The following is a 27668-nucleotide window of genomic DNA, read 5'->3' on the forward strand; positions in this document are numbered from 1 at the left end:
CCTCAGGAGTGCTGGGATTACAGGCTTGCATTTCCACACCCACCTCTCACCGTTTTTCTGACTCCCATTTGTGCTTTCCTTCTGGAGTCCAGTCGCCTGCCATGTTAACCTTCTGTGCTTCCCCTCTGGTCCTTGGCGCTGCAGGCCATGTGCTTCCAGTCCCTTTGCTGAAGGTGTTTATGCTGAGAAGAAGCTTTGATTTGGGCTCACTCCCAGTCTCTCCAGCCTTCTCACAGCCAGGTTTAGGCCCTCGCTGACTCCAAGAAGGACTAACCCATCATGACTGTCACGCACGGCTCCCCCTCAGCAGTTAGCTGATGGTTGGGAGGTGATGGGAACGCAGGAGAACCCCCAGTGCGATACAAAGCTGTCAGGGAGGGCGCTTGAGCTTACCCTCTCCCCCGTGGGTAGTCGCTGCCAACCCTGGGTAAAACGGACCCTGACTCCCCTTCAAGTCAAGCACCGAGTAAACTGGCTTGTGTGTCTTGGGCAGGGGCCTTTCCTTCCTGGGGTGTGGCTCCTTTTAAAGTGGATTTCCCCTTCTAAACCTTCCTCTTTTGCCCTCACCCACAGGGCACATAGTATGATCTTTAGGTGTTTGGTCTCCCAGCCATTTTCTATGGAAAACCAACGAGACCAGGCCATGATAGCCACTGGCAACTTTGAAGAACGAGACGCCTTTAGAGAAGCTTGATCTTGAAGGCCTCAGCCTGAGACCTTGCAAAACCAGGTAAGAGTCTAGTCTCCGAAGAGAGAACACTAAACACTAGCTGCCCTCCGGTCCTGTGACATGGGCAGGAAGTAGCAGGGCATTAACAAAAATTACCCCCTCCCAGTGAAATGGCTCTTAACAGTTCACTAAGCACTTTCATCATCCTTGGTCTCATGGCCTACCCGAAAGAGCCAAGAACAGTGTTCCCCATTTTATAAAAGAGTAACTTGAGGCCCAGCTGGGACTTCGATTAGCCCCAGGTCACGCTGGGAGTCAGCCCAAGAGCTAAGATAGGAATTTGGGTGGGGGTTTTTTGTTTTGTTTTGTTTTTGGTGGTGGGAGTGGGGGATGTTTGTTTTATTTTTTTGTCTTTTTGAGATAGGGTTTTGCTATGTAGTTCAGGCTGGCCTGAAACTTAACTGTGTAGCTCAAACTGGCCTGGAACTCGAAGTGATCCTCCTGCCCCAGCCTCACAAGTGCCAGGATTACAGGCTGGCATTACAGGAGTGCACCACCACTTCTGGCAGGGATTTATTGACTACATACTGTTAACTATAGCTTTTGACTATTCCAGGAGACTAATAATCAAGTCTTCTGAAACTGGTTTTAGCCTGAGACTAAAAAATATTATTCTTTCTAGGCTTAAGTTTTGTTTTGTTTTGTTTTGTTGAGACAAGATCTCAGGTTTTGAATTCACTATGCAGTCCAGGCTGACCTCAAACTCATAGGAGTCCTCCTGCCCCAGCCTTTCAAGTACCAGAACTACAGGTGTATGCCACCACATCTGGCTATTTATTCTTACTAGAATGCTTAGCACAAGTGACTTTGCCCCCATCACATCCTTCCAGGACCTGGCTTTCAGCAAATGTAGGTCAATAGTCAGAATGGCAGTGCAACCCAACTGTAGAGTCAAGCCTGTGTTAGACTCATCACTGGCACCCAGTTTGTCCGAAACTCAGAACTGTTTAATTGCCCTGAAGGAACTTTCCTTATCAAAGGCCCTATCTGTACCTGGGGCTGAGAAACACCAGGAAAGAAATGAAATAGCGACAAAGAATATAGGCTTCCCTTGCCAAATTCTCCTCACAAGAAATAAGGGCCTGCCCCAGGGCTACTCTGAGGATTAAATGAGCTAGTAGAAAGTTGGGGCCGTTGGTGGGACCAGGTGTAGGGCATCTCCTGGTGGAATAGGGTGTCAGAGAAGCTGGGGACCCTGGGAGCACCTCCATTAACCCACAGTACCATCCAAGCACCTTTCTCACTGAGCCCGCTGTGGACCAAGACCCATGAAACATGGATGAGGTGGGGCAGGCCCTTGAAGCAGTTGCTATGGTGACTCGCTTATTTTTCTGTTTGCCCAGCCATCTGGGGTGAGGCCCAGGAGGAAGAACCAGGGTGAGCTCTTTGTTTCTGTGAGTCTGTTCACAAGTGACTCCTACCACATCCTTCCTCCATGAGTCCCAGTGACAGGGACAGCCAGTCAAGTTGAGCTGAGCAGCTGCTGCTCTGAAATCAGAGAAGTGAAACTAGGGAAGAGAAGCAGGTTGCCTCCAACTGTGGGGTGCTGGGTTTACTTCCTTCTGGCACAGTAGATGAGGGTGTTGATCTGTTCAGAGAACAGAATGAAACTTGTGGTTTCCTGTGTCACTCCTTAGCTCTGACTCATAACCTTCTGATCCCTACTTCTTGTAAAGATGTGGATCCCCCTGTGATGGAGGAAACTGGCTTCCCCAGAGGCCAAAAAGAGCCATGCACCTGGGTGCTCAGCCCCTAGAATCACTCGGCATCCCTTAAGCAAACATTACTGTGCCTAAAAAGTCTTTCCTGGCCATCATTTCTCTACCTGGCCCTCAGTGGAGTTGGTTGTTCCATCCTTTGCATTTTAAGAATATGCCCTCCTAGCTATGCCCAGGAAGCAGGAATCACTAGGTTTTTTGTTTTGTTGAGACAGGGTCTCCGTATGTAATTCAGGCTGGCCTTGAACTCACTGTGTAGCCTCAGCCTCCCCATGCTGGGACTACAGGTATTCACTACATCCAGCTTCCCCTCTTCTGACAAGCAGTCTTTGAGCTCTGTTGGGGCTGGAAAGGACTGACTTAGTCATCTTATGTTTCTTAATTCTAGACCCATAAGAATCTCTTCTGTTTAGGAATCCAGAACATAAGCCTGTGGGTTTTTGTCTGTTGGGTCTTAGTCTGGCAAAATCTCCCCCAACTGATAACTCCATGCACCACAGACCAAGGGCAGCCCTGGGGTCACGCCAATCCACACCTCCTTGGAGTAAAGTAGAGAGCCCTACACAAAATATGAACTCTGGTGCCTACTTGAGGCCCTCAGAGCACCTCCTGTTTGCCCTCACAGGGCCCCTGGGTCCTGTGTGGTACTATCAGGAAAGTGGGGACTGGAGCCGGGAATTGTGAGCAGGACACTGTTGCTAATGGGGCCTCTCTCCTTCCAGCACAGATTCTGGCAGAGTTCCTCTATCTCATTTTGCTGATTGAAGGCAGTACACCCTCCAGTTTTTCCCCATCTCCTGGGAGGTAGAGGGAAATCACAATTATGGTTGGGTTCAAGGCCACAGAAATGCCCCCAACTGCCACTGTGAAGTTCCTGGGGGCTGGCACAGCGGCCTGCATTGCAGATCTCATCACCTTTCCTCTGGACACTGCTAAAGTCCGGCTGCAGGTGAGGGGATGACACCCGGGGGCCCTGATGCTATCTAATCTGTCCCAAGGACAGACTGTTGGGGGGTATTTGGGAGTGCAAGGATGGCAGGAGATGGACCTGCTTGTCACTGTAGCCTCTCTGTCTTGGGCTTGCAGATCCAAGGAGAAAGTCAGGGGCCAGTGCGCACTGCAGCCAGTGCCCAGTACCGTGGTGTGCTGGGCACCATCCTGACCATGGTGCGCACCGAGGGCCCCAGAAGCCTCTACAATGGACTGGTGGCCGGGCTGCAACGTCAGATGAGTTTCGCCTCTGTCCGCATTGGACTCTATGACTCTGTCAAGCAGTTCTACACCAAGGGATCTGAGCGTGAGTGTGGAGCCGGGACAGGCCTCTGGGCCTTGGCCTTTTTTCTTTCTGATGATTGATCTTTAGTTCAGAGGTGAATTAGCTGTTAGGCCTCAGGATCCCTAGAAGGATCAGAAGAATGGAGGTTTGTAAATGGCCCTGATTCAGGCCTAGGGAGACAGAGCACTTGCCTAGCCTGCATGAGACCTTGAGTTCAATCCCCAACACCACTAAAAAAAAAAAAAAAAAGATAAAGAAGTAACCCTGATTCTACTAGCAGTGCCTGAGCCAGGCTCTCTCTGAGCAGGGTGTTATCCTATGGTGGCATGTAGGTGGCATTGTCCATGTGTTACAGATGGAGAGACTGAGGTTTGAAGTGGGGAAGGACTCTGCCAGGGAACACAGTGGGAAGCCAGAATCACATGCAGCACTCTTTCCTCCAAGGCCAGTGTTCCCTAACTTCCTCTCACACATTCCACACCAACTCTTTTTTTATTTTTTATTTTTTTTTGAGACAGCGTCTCACTAGATAGTTCAAATTGGCCTTGAACTCACTTTGTAGCTCAGCCTGGCCTCAAACTCAAAGTGATCCCCCTGCCTCAGCCTCCAAAGTGCTGAGATTGCAGGTGTGTGCTCCCATGCCCACCAGCCCTTCATTTTACACTAAGGAAACTAGGAGAGCAGGTTGACTTTCCAAAGATTACAGGGATGGGGAAGAAGATCTGAGACAACCCAAGTCTTACGAATCCTTAGTTCATCAGAAAGCTACTTTTAGCCTTGGTTTTCACATTTGTTACAGGAAATGATTCTGACTTCTCAGGGACATTAAGCAGGTTAAATGAAAATGTTTTACTGTAGAAAACACAAGGTCTAGGCTGGGAATGTAGCTCAGTGGTAGGGTGCTTACCTAGCATGCACAGGCCCTGGGTTCAATCCCCAGTATCACACTCACACACACACACCCACAAAGTCTAATGTTTGTCTGATTCCTTATCAAATCCTAGCACATAGTAAACTTTCACAGTGTTAATGCACTTTGATTGCAAAGAAACTTCTTAGAACAAGAGTGGCCTGTGGCCTAGACACCGTACCTGAAAGTCAGAGTGCAGTGACATGGTAGTTTTAGTGAGGAGAGATGAAGAAAATGCACAGAAGCCCATCTGGTCACTGACACCCATAGTTTTCCCACAGATGCCAGCGTTGGGAGCCGCCTCCTGGCAGGCAGCACCACAGGTGCCCTGGCTGTTGCTGTGGCCCAGCCCACAGATGTGGTAAAGGTCCGGTTCCAGGCTCAGGCCCGAGCTGGAGGTGGTCGGAGATACCAGAGCACTGTGGATGCTTACAAGACCATTGCCCGAGAGGAAGGGCTCCGGGGACTCTGGAAAGGTTTGGACAGGTATTCCCCTTCCCACAGCTCTATTCTTCCTGTGCCCTGGTCTCACACAGCCTTTCCTGTAGGGACCTCTCCTAACATTGTTCGTAATGCCATCGTCAACTGTGCTGAGCTGGTGACCTATGACCTCATCAAAGACGCTCTCCTGAAGGCCAACCTCATGACAGGTGGGTTAGAGTAGGAGGTGCAGAAATAGACACATGATGTGCTGCCCACAGACCCCATCCTGTTTGCCCTTTGCTTGTAGAGTGAGTGCCTTTCTCCTTTGCCACACTGAAGCCACCTGGGACCAAGCTCCCACTTCACACATTGAGGAGTTGAAGGCAGATCAGCAAAATGACTCCTTTAAGTCCTCATAAAAGATCTCTTTAAAACCCAAGACTCCTAGCTACTTAATTCTCTTCCCTTCGAGAATGGCTAAGGGGTGCTGACTGCCTTGTTTCCTGCTCCTTGCTAGATGACCTCCCTTGTCACTTCACCTCTGCCTTTGGCGCGGGCTTCTGTACCACCATCATTGCCTCCCCTGTCGACGTGGTCAAGACGAGATACATGAACTCTGCCCTGGGTCAGTACAGCAGCGCTGGCCACTGTGCCCTTACCATGCTCCGGAAGGAGGGGCCCCGAGCCTTCTACAAAGGGTGAGCCTCTGACCCCCTCGCCCAGCTCCAGGCCTCCTGGCCATCCACACCTGTCACACCGGAGAGAACTGCTTGGAATGAGAAGCAACCAGCTGTCAAACCTCACAGGATTGCCCTCATCTCCATTTTATAGATGTTAAAGTAGGAATTAAGGCTGGGGGTGGTAGAGCACTTGCTTAGCATGTGTGAGGCCTTGAGTTCAGGTGGATTAGAGCAGGTGGTAGCACTGCAAAAGAGAGGGGTGTGGAAATCAGCGGGATTCTTGCCTGAATACACAGCTGTGAGGCTGTGTTCACCAGGTTCTCCGAGTCCTCCCATCCTCCTTAGGGTAGGATATGGGTTGAGTTGGATCACATGCCAGGGCCCAGCAGGAGATGCAGGGAATGGAGTGAGCCGTGTAACCTGTGTTTTCTTTCCCCTAGGTTCATGCCCTCCTTTCTCCGCCTGGGGTCCTGGAACGTGGTGATGTTTGTCACCTATGAGCAGCTGAAACGGGCCCTCATGGCTGCCTGCACAACCCGGGAGGCTCCCTTTTGAGCCTGTCCTGCTGCTGACCTGATCACCTCTGGCTCTAGCTTCACCTCCATCCAAGCCATGCTTCCTTTTCCTCCTTCCCCTTCCTCCTTTCTTCTTTCCCCTTCTCCCTTCCCCTTCCTTCTCCCTACCTCCTCCTTTTCTCCCCACATGGCCCCTCTTTTCCCCACTGGCTCAGTGCTGGTGGAGCTGACCCTGTCTAAAGCAGGAGGCCTGGCCCTATCAGGACCTCAAACCCTCTGTCCTTTGAAAAGTTCAGACCAAATCATCCTGACCCCCAGGCTGGCCCAGCCCAGCCAGCCTGTCACCCATAAAGCAAGCTCAACCATGGTGTCTCCTCCCTCTCTCATGGCTGATACCAGAGGTCCTGGTCCAGTGGGCCCTTTGGGCACCTAGTGAGCAGAGGAGGAGCCCCCTGACATCAGAAAGGGGTGTGACCCACCTGCCTCCAGCATCCAGTGTGGGGCCCATGAATGCCTGTAGTCCATTTTTCCCTTTAGGCCCTGGGCTGAAATGGCTAGTGAAGGACACCCCTGAGGGACAGCAGGGACTCCCTTCTCTGCCTGGTCGGTCACTTGAGCTTTCAGTCACTCTACCCAGAGTCCCAGTGCCTCCTCCCAGGCCTGCTGATCTGTAGTGAAGCAGCTCCAGTGGAGTTGGAGCTTCAGAGTCTTAGATGCTATTGGTGATTCCATTTTACTATTGGCAAACCCACCTCCCCAAAGTCCTGGACTAGTGCAGGAAACCATTGCCCATGCACACACAGACACACCCTGTCACACCCCTGGGAGGAAGTGTTCTGAGCTGGTGGGACAGGCCCTGACCACAGCACTGACTGGGTTCCCACTGCAGGCAAACATCCAGCTTCACTTTCTGCCTGAGGGTACTTTGGGTTTGGTGTCCCACACTCTCCAGGCAGGGAGTGACAAGCCAGGACTTGGCTGCACAGGGGTTTCACCTTTGTTTTCAGAGGCAGGTGGGCAGGCCTGTGGAGTTTCATGGGGTGAGTCTTAAGTTGTCAGAACAGGTCTGGACTCTTAGAATTAAGTTCAGTTAGGCCCAATTTACAGATGTCCAAGGACTGAAGCGGATCATGCAGGTAAAGACAAAGCCAGTCTGAATGAGGACTCTCAACTCGCCATACTTTTTCCCCCAGAGGGGGAAAGTTCTGGGGGAGACCTGTTTGGCCGCTGTGGAGCCAGGCCCAGAAAACCAGGCTTTTCTCCCTCAGCTAAACCCATTGGCCAGAGCAGCAGACCTCTCTGTCCTTTGGCAAGAGGAAGAATGTTTGGTTCCTAGAGAAGAAGTGTGAACCGCCCAGCTTCTGACAAATTGAGCTGAGGCCTCAGTCCCTGGGAAGGGACGAGATTGAGTGCTGTGAGATGGCAAGCAGGTGAAGGTGTAGGAAGGCCAGCCTGGTGGTTCTCTGCTAGGCTGCAGGGAATCTGCATGAGTCTGGCCACTGCCTTGTATAACTGTTCACTATGCTGTGGCACTGGCTGAGCGCTTTTGCGCTGGAGGCAGTGCATGTCTGCCTCGGAGCTGAACTGGGTGGGTGGGTAGGTAATGACCTCAGCTGGTTCCTTTACCAGCCTTGTGCCCAGACACTGAGATGGGCACAAGACCCTCTGAATTCAGCATGGCTCTGAGCATGACCGTGGACTAATGAGCCAGACAAGGGGTTAGAGTCACCTGCAGGCCTTGGTGACACTGCTTTGCTTTGCCTGACTTGAGTCTGAGGTAATGGAAATCTCATAAAAGTCTGTCATTGGGCCTGAGACCACACTTGCTTCAGAGCCCACTGGGACAGTCAGGGGCATCCGGGTGCCCGAGAGGAGGCCTGGTAGTGTCCCACAGGTGGGGCCCTGCCTGCCCTCCCCGACACCAGGCTTGCTCAGGACTGGGCCGCACCACCATCCCCTCCATCTGGCCTCCACAGAAGGTCTGCAAGTTCAGGGCAGTGAAACAGCCAGAGTGAAGTGCACATAGGGGGTGCCAGTGGATTTGTGTGACTCCCATAGACTCCTGACTGCTACACTGAAATGTTCCCTAAAACCTGGCCCAAGTCTTTCAGATCAGCTGCTGCTTTCATGCTGTGTGTGGCATTTTAAAATGGCACCCAAAGCCTGGCCTGGTGATGGGTACCAGTGATCCCATGTACTTGGGAGACCATGGCAAAAGGATTTGATTTACCAGGCTAGCCTGGGTAAGACCTTGTCTCTTTAAAAAAAAAAAAAAAAAAAGGCTGGTTAATGGTGGTGCACACCTGTAACCCCAGCACTCTGGGAGCTGGGTAGGAGGATCTCAAGTTCAAATTCAGGCTGGTAACTTAGTGACTTAAGTGAGAGCCTGTTTCTAAACTTCAGACAATAGGCTGGGGATGTAGCTCAGTGCAGGGACCCTGAGTTCCATCCTGAGTATTGAAAAAGACAGTGGCTGCCAGGTGCCGCTGAGCTCCCACTTGAAGAAAACCTTAAGCTAGTACTGTGTTTGGAATGGCGGGATTGCAGGCAGTGTAGATAATATTGGACCTTTTCTGGCACTTGGGAAGCCATTCTACAGAAGTGGCCGTCTACCCCTCTGACCTATTGCACTCTGCTTCCCAAGAACAGTGTTTCCTGCCACAGAGGAGGATCCTGCTGCTAGTTCTGGGGAGGCAGGTATGGGCCATATCAGACCAGTTGGACCCAGGATTGCAACTCCAGGCTACACCAGCAGCATCAGTGACCTTAATCTCCAACCTGTGACAGAGTATGAGTTCTGTTCTACTAGCAAGATGGGGTCAGGGCTGAGACCAGAACCCAGGACTCCTTCCTAGAGAGCCCAGAACCCACTTCATAGACAAGAGAATTGAGGTGGAGTGTGTCTCTGACCTAAACTGGTGGGTCTGGGAGGTAGCCTGGAGACTCCGATGACAGCTTTGTCCCCTAAATCTTCTGGAACAAGTTTATTTTTTGGTTTTTTTTGACACAGGTCTCAAACTGGCTTGAGCTCACTATGTAGCCCAGGCTGGCCTCAAAATCACAGTGAACCTCCTGCCTCTGCATCCCAAATGCTGGAATTACAGGCGTGCACCACCATGGGTGGCCAAGTTTTCTATTTGTACTCTAGTTTCCTATCTCCAGTGTAACAAATCACATTTCAGCAACTAACCCTTCTACATACTGTGCTGGGCATAATGGCTCACACTAATCCCAGCACCCAGGAGGCCGAGACAGGAGGATTGTTGAAAGTTTGAGACCAGCCTGAGGTACAAAGTGAGCTCAAGACCAGCCTGAGATGCATAGCGAGACCTTGTCTCAAAAAGACAAAGTGTCATGAAAAGTTAGGGCAGACCTGGAGACCTCAGAAGCCACATGGTCCTACCCTATTCTAGTAGGAGTATAGAGGCTCTGACCAAGCCAAGCCAGGACAAGGTCCCAGGTGCCCATCCTTCTGGGTTCTGCAGGAAGCTCCTCCCCAATATATTCCTGGCATAACTAGGGGATAGGAAGTAAATTTTTATTATGTCAGTATAAGATCCCATTCCACCACTCCCTCATGTCACATCTGTGCAGGGCTGGCTCCCTGGCACTCGGGCTGCTGCATAGGGGCAGGTGGCACACAGTGAGCCCCTGCAGCCGGGTCAGGTTAGCAGTGCCTGGCGCAGCATCTGTTTCTTCTGCGGTGTGAGGCGGGTGGGAAATTGGATATCGAACAAGATGAAGAGGTCCCCCTTTTTGGTGGGGTCCTCAGGCAATGGCATCCCCTCCTCTGGCACCTTCTTGAAGTACTTGGGACTAAGGAGAGAGGGCAAGAGAAGGGAGCGTAGGGGAGTAGCCCCTAACAGGCCCGAGCAGGGACAGACTGACACTACAGCTCTCCGGGGACAGCTCTCAGCGGCTCTCAGGGGAGGAGGGGAGAATGGCTTCCTCCAAACAGTGCTCCCTGGAAAGCCTTCCACAGAGCATCTGCTGGGGGGGTCCCAGGAATCTAGTGTTAGGTGTGGGGAAGAGGGCAGGCCTGGCATGAGGGTGGCAGTGCTGGGCGGCATCCCACTCAGACAGGTCCTTTCCCCAGAAAAAGATTTAAAGGGTACAATTCAGAATGTTAGAAATTTGGGAGATGGAGGTAACAGAGACTGCCCAGCACTCGGGGCCTCGGACCTCTACCATGGATCCATGCAAATTAGAAAAGGGCATTCTAGAGCCGGATGTGGTGGCTCATGCCTATAATCTCAGCATTCAGGAGGCTGAGGTGGGAGTTCAAGACCAGCCTGGGCTACAAAGTGAGCTCAAGGCCAGCCTGAACTGCATGGCGAGACCCTGTCTCAAAAAGAAAAAAAAAAAAGAAAAGGGCATTCTTTTTGCCAGGTGAATGCAGCCCAAAGCTTGGCCAGAGCGGGGTGCATTTCAGCCTTCTCTGCCCTTCTCAGCAGGGGATGCTTGTGCTGGGTACAGCCTGTACAACTGTACAAGGCAGTCCTTCCTGGATGCACTTGCTAAGTCCCAGGCCAGGCCTTCCCTTGCATACTGGGCCCCAAGGCAGAAGGACTCACTGAACGATGTCATTGATGGGAATGTTGAGCAGACGGTCATCTAGGGTCTTCACTTCCACGGTGCAGCAGGTGAGGGCCTGGGGAGGTCAGGAGCAAAGGAAGGGGAGAGGGCCACCATGGCCATCTATTTAGAAGGCATTGGATGATTCTATTCAGTATCAGGCCATGCATGAGGAGGGCACCAGAGAGACAAAAGGCTGTTCAGAAACTAATAGGTGAAGCCCAGTGTGGTGGCACACACCTATAATCCTAGCACATAGGAGGCTGAGGCAGGAGGATCACCATGAGTTTGAGGCTAGCCTGGGCTACATAAGCAAGTTCAAGGCCAGTCTGAACAACATTTGACTCTGTATCAAAATAAATAATGCAAAAAAACTAATAGGTAAATGACATAGGCGAGTGATGGTGAACCTTTTAGAGCTTTCAATGATCTAAACGGTCCACAGCGGCATGAGCACCATATATTTGCCACCACTGTCCTGCGCCATTATCCCTCCTCAAGGAGTTCACAGTCTGGTAGGTCAGACTGATGTTGATAGCATACAAAGATCATGATAGAGATGGAAACGGATGTGGGAGCTAATTCTGGAGAGGGAGGGACCATCAAACTGGTGGCAGCCAACGAGGCCTTCCAGGGTGAGGTGGGCAGGCAGCCTGCAGCAGAGGCCCAGCAGAAGCAAGAGAACAGAAAAAGTCCCACCCACAGGGGTGCCCAGTGTCCTAGAGTGGGCTGTTCTTTTTTTACAAGCAGGCTGTTTTTTTTTTTTTTCCTTTTTTAATTGGTACCAGGGATCAAACTCATGACCTCATGCTTGCCAGGCAGGCACTTATGCCACAGAGATAAATCCCCAGCCAAGCAGGCTGTTCTTGAGCATCACTCTGAGAGCCGGACAGTGAGGAGGCTGGCAGAGTGGCAGCCCTGAGAACAAGGGCCGGGGCAGGGGGTGGGAGTGACAAAGATTGTCCAGTGCATAGAACTGGCCAGCAGGGACCGCAGGAGGGTGGAAAGCAGGATCAGGTGGCAGGGGTTTAGGCAGTGCAGGGGAGGCTGAGTCTAGGCCAGTGCAGGTGGGTCAGGGTGTGAGCCCCCACCCCCTGCTCCCCCACTGTGCCCCTTACCTTGCCCAAGGGGATGGAGTTCACAAAGAAGAGGTTGTCATTCTCCCTGCGGAAGCGAGGGTGCAGCTTCTCCTTGACAATGAAGATGATGTCAGCTGGGATGATGTTGGGGCCCTGGGTGGGGGAGGCCAAGGGTGACAAGGACTAACTGCCCGGGTGCCCGAGGCCGAGTGCCTGCTTCTCCTTGTCTATATGACCTGTCTGTCCCATGGGGAGATTAGACAGGGTTCTGGAGGGCCTGCCCAGATGAAGCCCCAAGCATCCTCCTGAGCATGCTGCCCATAGACACCCCCAGTGGGAGGGGAGCAGGGCCACTGAGGGTGGCAGTGGAACTCTAAGTGGGGTGTCAGACAACTGCCCACAAGTCCAGTCCTGTTAGTAGCTCAGAAATGATACCTCTCAGCCAAGCTCCATAGTCACCAAAACCACTGAAGTTTCCTCTGGGTACTGGACACAGTGGACTCAGAGCAGCCTTTTCCCCAAAGGAGTGCCCAGTCCAGTGGGGCAAACAGAACCAGTGAATTCCCAGCAATCTCAGAGCCAGGATAAAAGGAGGTTACAAGGTAGGAGTGTTAGAGGAGGTGCTGACCCATGTGGAGCCACCTGAGGTGGCTCAGAAAAGGGATCTAGGTGGGCCCAGAAGGGTGTTGGTTTTTCTTTTTTTGAAGACAGGGCCTCACTATGTAGCCCGGACTGGCCTCAAACTCACAGAGACCCTCCTGCCTCAGCCTCCTGAGCACTAGGATTACAGTTCACCATGCCTGGTCGAGAAGGGTGTTTTTGTCTTTTGTTTGTTGTTTGAGACAAGAAAGGGTGTTTTTTCTTTTATTCATTTGTTGGTTCAGACAAGAAAGTCTCTCATTTTGCTGCCAGGCCAGGTAGGGTGTTTCTCATACTTGAGAAATGAGGCAAGAAGTATGGGCAGAGGAATTAATTTCTTTACTCTGAATGTTCCATCTCTATGCCTCTTCTCAAGACTTAAGGGCTCAGTGTACCTAGGATAATAATTTTCTATATTTATTTATTTATTTTGGTCTTTTTGAGACAGGGTCTCACTATGCAGTTCAGGCTGACCTTGGGCTCACTTTGTAGCCCAGGCTGGTCTTGAACTTGCAACAATCCTCCTGCCTCAGCCTCCTGGACGCTGGGATTACAGACATGAGCAATCTCACCCAGACCCATATTTTTATCTAAATAAGTATTTAATTTAAAACTATTAGTAAAAATGGTTCTGAGTAGCTCCTACAGTTGGGTTTTATTCAGAGAAGCACTGAAGAAAATCAGGAAAGAGCCCTGAAGGTAAGACTGGCTTCTCTTTCCTGCCAGAAGCTATGCGTCTGCCCTGCACAAGTCCTGTGCCTCTGTGGGCCTCAGTTTCCCACTGAGGGGATGGAGATAATCCCTAAACTGCCACTCATGGGGTGTTGTGAGTTTCTGTCCCTGCAAAGTGAGGCGAGGGGTGGCCTTGTGACTCTGTGAAATGGTCGCCCACCATTCCACACCACGGTTTCTGGGGTGGGCCAGGGCACCATCTCCTCCTCAGCCTTCCCAGCTCTTGAGCCTGGTGACTGACCCTGGTCAGCACCTTCCCTTTTACCTGATCTCCCTCCTTCTCGAAGGTGATGCGGGTGCCCTGCCTCCATCCAGGCCGCACATCAATTGTCAGGATCTTGTCCTTGATGGTAGAGGAGTACCCGTCATCATTCAGCACCTGCAGGGACATGGTGAGGGGTGGTCTGCTCAGATTTTATGAGACCCCGTCACATACATGAATGATTCCCTGTGAGAATTTTAGCCGGGGTTAACCCTCCAGCTAGGGGGGAAGACCTGTGCTGAGCCAGTCACAGTCTCGTTCTGCTGCCACCAGAACTAAGGGCTCCTGATTCTAGGACTGGAGCTAGGACCTGAGACACCGAGTGGTCGCCACAAATTATTCAAACCTACACCTCCAACCCTGGCCTAACAGATGCGTGGTGAAAATGTAATCAGTTCTTCACTTCAAATCCTGGCGGCCCTGGCCCTGAGCTCTTTGCAGTTCTCTTCATCTCAAAAAGAAAGAGCATGGAAGTCAGCATTCGTGAACATCACCCAGCGCAGTCACCCGCTGTGTGTTGTTCATCCATCCCCAGTCACACGCCCACATGGGTGCTGTCGCAGCAAGCATGGCTACAGCTGGCACCTCTTCTGCTGGGCAAGGTGACAGAGGCTGACAGAGGGCTGGGCCATGGGTCCACAGACTGAACTCCAGGACACACAGGGTCCTCCCCAACCTGTCAACTCAGGGACTGTCTTCCATACCCGCGCTCCTCTCTCTCCAGATGGAATCCTGAGGGACAGCGGCTCCAAACTGAGAGGGGTCCTGCACCAGAAAGGGTGCTGCCAGGGGATTCTGAGCAAGTGGGCAAAGGGGAGGGTAATCCTCAGTAGTTCCTTCCAAACCTCAGGTTCTAGAATCCTAAGAACCTAGATCTCTCTAGCCAGGGTTCATGATCATATCAAAGACCATTCCTGCATTCTCCAGTTAGAGAAGGGAAGGGGTACAGAGTGGGGGAAGGGGCTAATTGATGGCATAATGGAGGAGCAAGCCAAGCACTCACCCTTCGAGAGATCTTTATTTTTTTAGTGCAGCCAAAGAATAAATCCTCTAGGGATAAGTAGAGGTCCCGTTCAATTGGGGGGTCCTGCTTCTTGACCCCTCGCCCTCTGAGTCCTCCAAAATTCAAATCCACATCACTTCCTCCTGCATCAAAAAATTCTACAGGAGAAAAAAGAGACAAGTGAGAGAAACTATGTCCAAAAACTCAAATTCACACACATAACACATTCTACCTCACACACACACAAGCCCCGTCCCTGTATTTCTTCCAGTCTCTTGGCAGCCTCAAGTGTAATACCTAGTGCCCAGACTCCAGCTGCTTGGCCAAACCAAGAAATTGTCCTTAACCTCAGACCAATGAATAGCAACCAATTCCTACTGCCTGTTGAGTACCAACTCAGGCTGGCTCACAAAGGGAGGCACGCCCTCTCCTGGCAGGGCCTTGTAGTGCTAGAAAAGACTCCAAGTTGACTATCAGCAGTGAGCAAGACCAGCCAGTCCAGTCCTCTACCCAGTCCAGAATCCCACTCTGCCTCACTGTCCAGTCCTCCCCATGACCACCGAGACCCAAGATTCGAGTATCTGTGATGTTATCAGCTGATAAGAAAGGGGGGAAGGACTGGTCCCCAACAAATCTGAGCCAAATTTGTCTTTTCTCAACTTCAGCTGTACCTGCCCATCCTACACCTGTAACCCCTCCTGCTGCCCCTGCCTTCTACCCCACTGCAGAGAGAGAGCCCTGCGCTGGCCCTGACCCCGAGGATTGTGCAGTCCTTTGGGACTCAGTTTCTCTGTCTGTGGGATGGTGCATTAACACTTGACCACTCTTCTGCCATTAAGACAACAAAGAACTTAAACTTGCTGAGACCTTTCCAAACAGCAGGTGCTATGTTAGACACTTATGTTTTTATTTTAATTGATTTATTTATGTTTGAAGTGCCTCAAACCCAGAGCCTCAAACCCAGAGCCTCGTGCATGTTATTCAACTGCTCCACCACTAAACCACTAAGCACACAGAAGGCTCACCGCCCAACAGCTGGTAAGTAGTGGAGTTGAGACCTGTATCACAGCATCATCCGCTACAGAGCCAGAAGCTATACTGATAGATGTGGAAACCTTCCACAAACTGCAGAGTCACAAGTTGCTATTATGTACTACTGTACTCTGTCTCTCCTAGCTAATGCCATGGAATCAACTTCACAGGCTGGAACAGTGAAATGACTTTAGGAGGTGAGTGTGAGGTGACTTCACCACCCTGCCAGTGTCTTGTGGAATGTCATAATCAGGAGCCCTCTGAACTACCTGGCCCCCCATGCATAGCAGATTCATTTTCACCCAGCACCTGTGGGGTCTCTCATAGCCAAGGCACACTCAAAATCCATACGGACAAAGGGAGTAAGAATCCCTGGAAGGGAGCTCTGTAACATACAGCCCTAAGCCCTGTCTAAGGAACTTCCAAACCCAGAAGGCAACCTTCCCTGACGTGCCCCTGAAGGCTTTCTCAGGTCCCTTGAACTACATAAATAAGGCAATAATTTAAAATGATGAATTTTAAACATCTCGTGAGTGGACTTGTTGGCCCTTGGCATCCATCACTTCTTGTTGGAAATCTTCCCTGCTGAGGACTCTAGAGCTGAAAGGAACATTCCTGGACCCCTCTGTAGTTAGGGTTTGCATTCTGTTCACAAAGTGAGCAGTGAGCCAGTTGAAAGGCAGAAAGAGGAAGGCAGATGTTATGGCTTGTGTCTAGATGTCCTCCCAAAGCCTCATGCAGTTTGAGATGGGAATTTTTAGCAGGTGGCTGAATCTAGAGTGTGTGACTGATTCATGATGCTAATGCTAGAATTAAGGATGCTGGGATGAAGGATGGGCGATTGCTGGGTCAGTCCACTGATTGGATTGGCACTGCTCTAATCCCAGGAGACTGGATACAATATAAGGGACAGAAAGAGGCTTGTCTTCCCCCCTTCTGGCTTTTGCTGTCTTTTTCCACCATGAACTGTTGTCCCTCTAATGTGTCACACTGTCTTGGAGCCAGCAGATTATATACTAAAACTTCTACAAACTGTGAACTAAATAAACCTTTCCTCCTTGATTGGGTATTTTGTCTCAGCAACAAGAAAAGTACGTAAGGAGGCATCTTCCTGTGTGTCTTTGCTGAAGCACTGGTGAGTACTGGGAGTCAGGAAGAGACTGGGCTTCTCTGCAGCAGCAGTTCTGCCCCCCCCCAACACACACACACGTTTTATGCCAGCCAGAGGCAAGGAAGGTAGCAATGGGGGCAAATTCCTTAAAGCAGGGCTATAGCTACAGTGATGTATTCTGGAACACAGCAGAGCATTTTCTGATTCCTTCAGCATGACTGTGGCCGAGACAGTGCCCTCCTGTGGGTTTCAGGGCACTGTTCTCAGCAGAATGTCTCTCAGATCTCCCAGTGGTCTTTCAAGCACCTAGTTCCTTGCACTGAACCTCTTCTTCTTCCCCAGGTTAGTGCAGTGTGTTTCTGTAACTGATTTCTGATTAGTACATATCTTATACAGTTAAGCCTCATATAGCTTTTAAAATGATTAAAGGAGATCTATAGATATCATCATAGTACAATCTCTGAGATAAAGTAAGTATAAAGAGACAGTGTATATGATACAGTCCCCTTTTCTTGAAAAAAAAATATACAGTTTATGTAAAAACTAATACATGGTCATCAGACACACAACATTTCCAGAAGGATATGCAGACTGTTAACTGTGAGGAGCTACTTGTAGGGAAGGAAATAGAAATGGAAATAATTTATATATAATTTTTAAAAAAAATTTTAAAACCATGTATTGGTTACAAAGCTTTTTTTTTAAAGCTACTCAGAGGAAAGCATCTTCCCCAACTGTGTCTTGTCCCAGCAGACACATGCTGCATAGGGCTGCTCACCACTGAAAGGGTTGTCTCCCCCGAAGAACTCATGGAAAACCCTGTCAGGGTTGCCGTGGAAGACGTAACCAGTTGTCCATGGAGTCTGGGCTCCGAACTCCAGAGGAATTCCACCCTTTAGGCCCTCCTCACCAAACTTGTCATAGATGCCTCTCTTCACAGCTGTGGATATGGGTGAGCTTGAGGAGGGGTCCAGCTTTGGGAGCTAAGAGAGACAGGTGGACTGGGGGGCAGGCAGGCTGAGGGAGGGGGGAGGGTAAAAGCAGCCTTGTTTCCAGAGTGCCTGCTGCCTGGAAGTCTCTGAAATGAGACCCTAGAAGTTAAAAGGTTTGGTTTCAATCTGGGTGGACCTGAGGAAAACCACTGGAGCCCAGAATAGAGAAGTAGTAATTTGGTGGGATGGGGGTACAGGTTCGAGGAGGAACTGAGACACTAAGGGTTAAGCTGCAGATCGAGTTGGCTTAATTCAGTCATCACAGTTTATTGTCCTATTTGGGAGTAACCAGATTCCTAGAGACTTGAACTTTTAGAATCTAAGAATTTTCAACTCTGGAGGTTTGAAATCTGAGAGTCTGAGAATTCTGCAGACCTGAAAATCCAGAGCTAGAAAAACTTTAGTGATCTGCACACCATTCTGCACAGGATCGCAGTCCCCAGGACAAGCCCTCAGGGCAGCCACGAGGGCACTGCCTATGTAGGTGGTGACTCACACTTGCTCCACGCTCCCGCTTCCACGGGGAGACATTTCCCAGTGGTTCCTGGCCTCTCTCTGCACTTCATGTCCCTGTTTCCTTGGGGACATGAAGACAGTCTGGAAGGATAAATTGGCCTGCGCAGCCTCAGTCTTCTGCCCTCAGTAGCCAGTATCTCCCTCTGCTCCTTGGGAAATGCACCCTGCCCCACTGGTGAGCCATCAGCCTAAACCCGAGCTCTGCACTCTGCAGCCGCTGAGAGAGACTTTTGTAGGCCAGACCTGATGGCAAATGCCTGTGGTCACAGCTACTGGAAGGCTGAGACAGAAGGATCACAAGTTCAAAGTCAGTCTGGGGAATTCAATGAAATCATGTCTCAAAGTAAACAACAACAACAACAAAAGACTGGGGTTGTAGCTCTGTCGTAAAGTACTTGCCTACCACCTGTGAGCTCTAGATTTAATCTCCAGTACAGAAAGAGAGGGAGAGAGAGAGAAAAAAGGTGGGAAGGAAGGGGAAAAGGAAGGAAAAGCCATTCATTACTCTAGGTTCTCTCTCTCTCTCTCTCTCTCTCTGTCTCTCTCTCTCTCCCTCTCTTGCTGGTACTGAAGATTGAACTCAGGGCCTTGTGTGTGCTGCGCACGTGCCTTCCACTAATCTACATCCCCAGCACCTCTCTCTAGGTTCTGAACATGGAGCATGATGGTTACGCTCTACTGGACCCCTCAGAAAACCCACCATTCTAGAGACATGAGGAGGGACCTTACAGGAAGCATGGAGACAGAGTCCGAGAGCCCAGCCCATCACTCACGATCGCTCAGCACATCGTAGGCCTCCGCGATTTGCCTGAATGTCTCTGCTGCATATGGCTCACTGGACTTCAGTGGGTGGTTCTTCAGGGCAAGTTTCCGGTACCTACAGGAGGGCAGTTTGATGGGAATTGTAGCAGCAGACCTGCTGCTGAGGTGCAGACCATGGTTCAGAGCTGATAACGTCATCTGCCTCGCTATCAATCAGGGGTGACTAGATAGGCTGTGGTGGCCGCCCAAGTACTTAGCTCAGATCTCCCTAAAACAAACCGGTGTGTGACATAGGTAGCTGACACCCCCCAGCAGCTGCCCTCAGGCATTTGTTCTGAGGACACTAAAGTCCTGAAACAAGGCTGGAGGAAGCCTTAGTGATCTCCTAACTTCTCCCAAGCTTCCCCCACCAACCCCTAAATGTGGCAGAGGATCAGTGATGCCCATTCCTGTGAGATATGGGACTCCTTTCAGTGGGAAGCCTTGGTTTGGGGACTTCCCACAGCCTGACTGAGACTGTCTGGGGCCACACTGCAGCTATTCCCACTCAGGCCTCCCCCTCCATCAGGCCTGCCCTGCAGTCTGAAGCTCCCCCTGCACACTTCCACCCCCCACTTTATCTCTCACAGGGGACTCCCACATATTTTGTGCACATCTAATCCTGTCTTGGTGTCTGCCTCTTAGAGGACCAGAACTGACACGAGCTTCTCAGGAGACAAAGCTAGGTATACAGAGAGGCCCTGGAAGAGGTCTGTCACGTCCTGGCGCCATCCCCCTGCTCTGTGTTCATTTCTTCTCGATTCTGTACCTGCCAATCCCTCGCCCCCACCCCAGCCTGGGCTCCTGCAGCACCTGAGGATAAGTATTGTCAGTGCCCCAGGAGAAGTGCAGAAATGAACTGGATGACTTACGGAAAGTGTGGTGGAGGGTCCTGCACAAATGTTGCAGACAGGGAGAAGAAGACACAGGGACAGCACAGTCCCAAGAGATGGGAACACTGGGGTTTCCTGGGAACCCCGCTGGAGTGAGCGAGGGCTGTTACTAAAACCCAGAAGGAGTAGTGGACAGGGCCTTTGGCAGGCACTGTGAGCTTCAGTTAGGAGACACGGCAGCTTGAGGGATCCCACAGGAAGGGAGCTTGGGAATTAAGACAAAAACCTTACTTTTTTCCCTCCCAACCTGCAGTGCTGCCTGCACTGGCAGGACGAGTCAGGAAACCTGAGGACCAAGAAGCCTGCTGGTGCTTTTGTACTGTGTTGTCATTGCACTGGCTGGCAAGGCATGGGGGTATCTGAAGGGTATAAAAAGGGGTCCGGACTCCCAGGTCACCCAGTTCCAATTTGACCCTCCATTCTCCTAGCTGGGCCAGGCTCTCTCTCGCTCTCTTTTTTTTTTTTTTTTTTTTTTTTTTTTTATTTAAAGAGAAAGAAACAAACAAAATACATGGAGATAAAAAAGGGTAGGATACAGAAATAATACAGAATTACAGAAAAATAAATGGTAAGAAATCGCCAGTTGATAAGTTACATATTGTCATCTTAGAAAGAGCTGTTCAGGTTACAAAATTAAAGTATGTAAAATGACATTCAAATAGTGACACTGCCAACAGTTCTGCTCAATGATCTAACAAAAACTTAGTAATATGGTTATCACACTTGTTTTATATCATAAGTCCTACACACTTGTTTTATATCATAAAGAGGGTAAGATTAAACATATCAAAACAGAACAAAACAGTTTACAAAAAAACAATTTAAAGAAATACAGATTTCAAAGCAAGTCCACTGGAGATCTTTACAGTCTATCTAATTATCTCTAGTTTCTTCCAAATAATTTTTCCCATCTTCACACACATTAAATACATACTGCATATTACAGAACTAATCAAATCATTACAGGATGATGAAGGCTTTTTAGGTCTTCAAGATCTGACATTGGGGAAGACAATAATAACTACCATCACATTTCTCATTCTCTTCGTTGTAGCTGTCCTTATCTTTACATATGCTGATATTGAACTTAAGAGACTAGACTAATATCACTCTCATCAGTGAATACTAGTATTGCTAGATTTTATATCATAATGCTACAAAATTAGCATTGGGTTTCTTAGTATCTCTTCTTCTTCAGAGCATCTGTTCATTACATTTTGAGTTATATAATCTGTTCCCGTAAATAGTTTTTTAAAAGAATCTTCTCATGCATGAATTTCTACATGTATATCTATCCTCTCTGTATTATAGGGGAAAACAAATCATAACAAGACAGCAAAACAAATTCCTAGAAAAATATGCAGTGAAAAAGACACATAAGACCACAATATTAGGTGATCTACCGTATGCTCTCTCTTGTTATTTTCCATAGTCTTGTCCACATCATCGGGCTTAATATAGTTGAACATAGTATTACCTAGCTATTTTTATAATAACACAACTTTGAAAACATTGTACGACTTGAGAGCTGTTAATAATTAATGGTATGGATATCCTTTACATCATGTCATCTTCAGAGTAGTTGCCTCTACTTTTAGGGTTGATACTATCAAGCATACCAAATTCAAATAAAATCAGCCAAGGCAAAACCGCGGTCTTATGAATCAGATTCAAATAAGATCAGTCATAGTAAGACAATATAAGTAGTACAGGATTTCAGCTCAAGTTAATAGGAAATTAAGGATAGTTACCATGGTATAACCTGCTATGTTTGGGTCAGATGTCTGTGACCTCAAATCCAATATGACTGGACAGATCAGAACAAATTAAATTCAAACTAATCAGGGTGATAAGACTACTGTGACTTTTAAATCCTGATACACTATTAACAATGACCTCTGCCTTTTTTGTAGTGTATCAAAGCTATCTATACTAAAGTCTATAGTTTGCCGTCTCTGCCTCATGTCTGCTACTCCACTTTACTGCTATAATTTGTCCACCTTACTCCCTCTTTCCACTGTCTGCCCTGTTCATTGAGGCCTCTCTGCCACTGTTGCTGGAATGCTGGTATCCCTTCCTCTCTTTCTCTGGAGTTCTTCAGCACTCTCTGTAGGGTTGGGTTGGTGGCCACAAACTCCCACAGTTCCTCCTTGTCTTGGAAGCATCTTATTTCTCCATTAATTTTGAGAGAGTTTTGATGGGTATGAGTCTTGGTTGCATATCATTTTCTTTCAGGACTTGGAATATTTCTCCCCATTCCCTTCTTGATTTAAGATTTTGTGTTGATAAGTCTGTTGTTATTTTGATAATTTTCCCGTTGTAGGTAATCTGCTTTTTTTCTCTGGCTGCTTTTAATATTCTGTTCTTTTGGTGGATTTCTGGAATCTTGATTATTATATGTCTGGGTGTAGATCTGTTTTGGTTGTAGGTAACTGGTGTTCTGTATGCCTCTTTTATCTGGATATCATTTCTTTTTGCTATACATGGGAAATCTTGCTTTAATATATCCGTGAATATTCTTTGTATTTCATTTTTGGTTGCTCCTGCTTCCTCACTCACATTCTTTATTCTTAAGTTATGTATCCTTTTGTCATCTTCTAGCCTTTGAATTGTTTCTTTCTGGTTCCTTGTTATTTTTAAGAGGTCTTTTCTTTCAAGAGCATATATGTTAAATCTCTCTTCAAGTTTCAAAAGGCTGGCTTTAGTTTCTGTCAAGGCAATTTGCCAGTGTTCAATGGAGTTTTTAGTTTACTGGTAATCTCTTTGGCTCTGTTTCATGTATTCTAAGTTATGATTAAACTCTTCTTCAGAAGTATCTCTTTCTTTTCTGATTTCCTCAGTTCTTCCATCTGTATTCTCTTGGGCAGGGCTTGTAATTTCTTTAATTAATCTCTTTGTATCTTGCCTCACTTGGATCAGGAGTACCGCTTTAAATTCATCTATGAGGTCATGGAGGTATTTTTTTTATTCCGACTGATGCTGTGTCCAGTATTGGATGATTACTGTGCTTTTTCTCTTCAGTGTTTACTTCTCCTGGACTTATTTTCTCATGTTGGGCGGCTGGAGATTTTTTTTTTTATTCCTGTCTCTTGTCATGTTTCTGGTTTCTTTCAGACTGGAGTGTTTGGGGGTCTGTGGCCCTCTCCGTATTGCTTGGAGCCTTTCAGAAGTGTGTTGACTTGTGTTTTTGCTGTCCTCCCCAATTTGCTGTTATCTGGGGTAGGCAGGGATGCAGGGACGGTACAGGCTAGCCTCCAGCCTCTGTGCCAGTCAATATGCAAATTAGGCTGTACTTTGTGGGTGTCACAGAATTGTGACTATTTTGTATCTGCTTATTGGGTCCCAACCAGAGGCTTGGTGCAGCCCCAGCAAGTCCTGCCAATTCTCTCTGTGCCAGAAACAGCTGGCTAATGTCACCATGGCACAAGGGCTCTGCCCAAATCCCAGATGTCCTCTTCCACACCTCTCTGTGCCAGGAGCGATTATGTAATGTCCCTGCGGCTGTGGGTCTGCCAAATTCCAAGATGTCCTCCACTAGTTCTCTCTATGTTGCTGATGTCAATATGGCGCTGGGCTCTGCCCACTTTCAAGATGTCCTCCACCAGACCTCTACGCCAGGGGTGACTATCTGATGTCACTGAGCTGCGTGCTCTGCCCAACTCCAAGATGTCTTCCACCAGACTCTCCGTGTTATTGATGCCGCTGTGGTGGCGGGCTCTGCCCAATTTCAAGATGTCTTCCAGCCAGCCACAGCAGCCGCAGGACCCAGTCCCCAGTATTCGCCAGGACTCAGTGCAGGTCTTCCTCTTGAGTCTATTGAACACTATGTCGCTTGCCTTCACTGCATTCCGACACAGCTCGGAACAGTCAAAAAACTGCACGGTGCCCAGCTTCAGAACTCCAGAGCTTCTTACAATCTCCTCCGGCGCAGCCAGGCAGCCCTGGCTGCTTCTCGGGGTCCCAGGTCTCAATTTCCAGCAGTCACCAAAAGCCTATACAGCTTTTCCTCTTGGGTCCACTGGTCAGTTTGCCGCATTAAAGGCATGGGATTTGCAGACTCCCATTATCAGCCATCGCACTCTCAGCATGACCTTAAATCCTCCAGCCCTGCTGTCTTGGTTAAAAAGAATCGTTATCCATTCGTCTGGCTCTCTCCATGTTGTCATATTCTAGCATCTAATATGATTTCTCCGGAGAGACTCTCTGCCCAATTCCCTAGCAAGCCGCCATTTTTGAAACTCCCCAGGCTCTCTTTTTCTTCATCCTCTACATGGGCGTCCCCAGGGCTCTGTTGCTTCTCTTCATGTCACTCACAGTTTAGGGGTGAAGTCACATGCAGTCTTATCTCAAACTAGACCACGTTCCTGAGCCCAACTTCTTAACCTGCTTGCTATCTCCTTGCCAGAGTCCCACTAGAACCACAAACTCTAGGAGCCCGAACATCAGCACGTTTTCATGGCCTTGTCCTCCCACCCCCATGCACTGCAGCCAGAAAACTGAGCGTTCTCTTGAACGCCAGTTCTGTTTTGTGCCCTCTCCCTCCATGCCATCAGTTATCAAGTTGTGTGAGGTCTTCCTTCTACATGTCCCCTTCCTGCTTCTTCACCCTACAACTATTGCAGACCCATAACCCCTGAATCCAGCAGCACCCTCTCCAACCTGTCCATTGTGTGTGCTGCCACCAGGTTGGAATTGTCTGTCTCTGTGTCTGTTTCTCTTTTCTAAAATACTCTGACCAAGTCACTCTCCTGCAGAAGCCCTTCATGTAGGTGATGACTCCCCTTTCCCTGCACTTCTCCTCCCCTTTCCTATGATATTCATCCCTCTGAAGCCCCTCCCAGATCCTCCTGGCAATTTTTTATTCAGCCTTTGACTTTTGGCTTAGGGACCAACTACCCAGTTCGGGGCACCTCGCCTACCTCCATCTGAGTGAGGCTGGACTCCTACTTGAGTCCCCAAAGTCTTTGATTCTGGAACTCAGCACTCCAGTCTGCTGAATGGTTGACCCTCTCAAAACACTGCAAAGTCCTTGGGTGGCTGCATCTAGTTCTCTGTGCCCCCATTTCCTATACCAAGCAGCAACAAGTAAATGATGTGAGCTTGCGTTCACTGCAGGCAGCCCTTCTCACTGTGACTGAGCGCTAGCAATGCTTCCTCTTACTGAGCTGGGCCTGCTGTCTTTTCCTTTCTTTTAATGCACTTGGCTCTGCCCTTGGAGCCTGACAGAAAGAATCTTTCCAGTCTACTTTCAGAGCCTTGAAGACAAATTGCCATAGCCTATCTGGGATTTCTAAGGCAGTCTTTCTCAATTCCAAAGATCATAATTAAGGAGAATCACTAGTAAATTCAATCAATAAAGTGACAAAGTTGGAAGCCGGGTATCATGGTGCACATCTATAATCCCAGCTACTCAGGAGGCTAAGAAGAAGAATCCTAAGTCTGAGGTCAACCACAGCAATTTAGATCTTGCCTCAAAATAAAATATAAAAAGGATGTAGCTCAGTGATGGAGTGCCCCCTAGGCTTGATCCCCAGTACTGAACACACGCAAAAGTAACAAAGTTGAAGTGTTTGATTTTTCTTGTAAAATGTAGTGATTTCAAGACTAACTCCAGTCCATTGTGTGCATGGTCACTGGCTTTGAGATTCAGTTTATCTGTTTAGCTCCAGGCCCCTACTTCACCTTCTGCAATGACCTCACTCCCATTTACCTGCTTTCCTGTGTAGAGAAGAGGGGCGAAGCCTTGGCTCAGAGCGAATGAGTGTTGCTGAGTGTATTGGTTGCTGAGGTGCTCGTGAATCATAGTGGTGCTTTCTTACTTTCTATAGTCAGCATTTTAATTAATGTTTTGTTTTGGTTTTTGGTCAAAGGCATGAAACTTCCACGGGACTCATGCCTTAAATGGTGGTGCTAGGGAGAAGCAGTAAGGGCTATATTTGAAACATATGCAGGTTTTTTTCTTGTTTATTTGTTTTTGGGACCGGAGATTGAACCAGGGTTTTCTATCACTGAGCTACATCACATCCCCAGCTCTTTTAATTTTCATTTTGGACAAGGTCTTGTGAAATTGCTAAAGCTGGACTCAAACCTCAACCTCCCAACTAGCTGGGATTACAGGTGTGCGCCACTGGGCCCAGCATTGCAGTTCTTGTAATCAACTCTTTGTGTGACATGATTTCATATACAGATAATTGAGAATTTCTACATATATTATCTCATTATTCTTTTACAAAGCCACAGCAATCCCTTTCTTTTTTAGAGATGAGAAACTGACATTCAGAGAGGTTAAGTGACCTGCCTATGTCACACAAGTATCAGGTAGGAGAATCTGGATTCAGATCTTCCAATGACAAGGCTGTGCTTATCTTTCGGTCCTCCAACTGCTCTCTCTCCTAGCAACCTCTCCCTTGATGGCTCCCACTGGCCTATGAGAGGCCCTGCACTATGAGTGACATCATGCACTGCTCTCAAGTGTGTGTCTTATTTCTCCAATCACACCACAGACTCTCTCCACTTACCCCACTTACATCCCCTGCAGCCCTTGACATACTAATGGCATCTACAAAGTTTCTTTGTGAGGATTAAATGAAATCTTGATGGAAGGTTCTCAGAACAGCACTGACACATTCAATTAGTGTAGCTATTGTATTTTGCAACCTTAATGATCTTAGATACTCACATTCTCTACTTTTCTATTATTCAATTAATTGCCAAGTTCATTCCCTTTCCTTTCTCCAGTCCCCTGAAGACGTTTAATCCTCCTTCAAGCCTAGTCTTCTGCCTTAATTACCAGGACTGCATCCTGAAAGTCTCTGTCCTTCCAATATTACTTCCCTGGCATCGTGCACCTTCCTTTTTGTAATGTCCATCACAGTCGTGGTGACATCTGTGACCATCTGAATTCACCCACAAAATTAAGCTGCATGAGGGAGAAGACATCTGATTCACAATTAGAGCTCCAGCTACTACCACTGTATCTAATCTATATGTTAAGTGCTCAATAAATATTTGTTTTAAAATATTTTTTCATAGAAAAGCAAAGATCACAACACACAGATTTTTTTCCTAGAAAAATGTGCTGACTTCTACATTTTCTTAAGAACAGACCATAAACTCCCAAGACTTGATGAAAGTATTCAGAGATAAAGTTTAGTCAGTGACAAAAGTCCTTATAATGGCCAGAATGAAATCTGTAATACATCCACCTGACTAAGTCATCTCCCTGTTCACTATCCTCGGGCTCTCCATAATATTCAGGATAAATTTCAAATGCTCCTCTATCCCCCTTTTGTTGTTAGGAAAATCAAGGCACCTAGGAAAGGAGACAGGGCATAGAACGTAAAGGGATAGGAGCTGGGAGCGGACAGACAAACCAAGGTGCCAGCATTTCCAGCCCGCGCTCTCTTAGCCTCAGTAGGGCTAAAGGTATGCAAGAAGCAAGAGGAGAAAGGCTTGCAGAGCTTGCCTGCCCCGTTCTGCGCAGCAAAGCTTAGTTATAAGGGACGAGAGCGGTGGGGCTGCCCTCGCACACCCCTCAGGCCTGGCTCCTTTCCCAACTTACGCCTTCTTGATCTCAGCATCCTCTGAATTGCGAGTGATGTGGAGCACAGAGTAATAATCCTGGCCCATGGCTGGCTGGCAGTGAGTTGATAGTCCTCAAACTCGCAAGGCTGTTAGTCTGCGTTCCTTGGTTGCGCCTGACAACTGCACAGGGGCACTCTGGGAGTTGTAGTCCTTTCTTCCTAAGCAAACTGCCTCCTGGACTCTAGACTAGGAACAAA

General features: G+C 48.6%; 2 protein-coding genes across 4 annotated transcripts; one reads left to right on the top strand and one right to left on the bottom strand.

Moving 5' to 3' along the window:
• Window positions 1-1655: 1655 nt before the first annotated feature.
• On the bottom strand, window positions 1656-27592 carry Dnajb13 (DnaJ heat shock protein family (Hsp40) member B13). 3 transcript variants are annotated; one of them, XM_063256510.1, is made up of 8 exons: window positions 27449-27592; window positions 18967-19070; window positions 17464-17625; window positions 14543-14700; window positions 13543-13656; window positions 11946-12059; window positions 10827-10903; window positions 1656-3846 (listed from the first exon to the last, which is right to left on the bottom strand). In XM_063256510.1, exons 1-8 carry the CDS (start codon window positions 27514-27516, stop codon window positions 3831-3833), a joined length of 813 nt encoding a protein of 270 aa, XP_063112580.1. In that variant the 5' UTR covers window positions 27517-27592; the 3' UTR covers window positions 1656-3830. The 3 variants fall into 3 exon arrangements, with proteins under 3 accessions (XP_063112580.1, XP_003463494.1, XP_013000767.1); XM_003463446.5 differs by lacking the exon at window positions 1656-3846 and adding an exon at window positions 9777-10068; XM_013145313.3 differs by lacking the exons at window positions 1656-3846; window positions 17464-17625 and adding an exon at window positions 9777-10068.
• On the top strand, window positions 3207-6619 carry LOC100727277 (dicarboxylate carrier SLC25A8). Its single transcript, XM_013145312.2, has 6 exons — window positions 3207-3397; window positions 3535-3745; window positions 4916-5110; window positions 5183-5284; window positions 5575-5755; window positions 6178-6619. The coding sequence occupies exons 1-6, from the start codon at window positions 3272-3274 to the stop codon at window positions 6290-6292; spliced, it is 930 nt and encodes a 309-aa protein (XP_013000766.1). The 5' UTR covers window positions 3207-3271; the 3' UTR covers window positions 6293-6619.
• Window positions 27593-27668: the final 76 nt, after the last annotated feature.

Source organism: Cavia porcellus, unplaced genomic scaffold, assembly GCF_034190915.1.
Source record: "Cavia porcellus strain 051 isolate PalLab524CR breed Dunkin Hartley unplaced genomic scaffold, mCavPor4.1 scaffold_9, whole genome shotgun sequence".
NCBI classification, from domain to species: domain Eukaryota; kingdom Metazoa; phylum Chordata; class Mammalia; order Rodentia; family Caviidae; genus Cavia; species Cavia porcellus.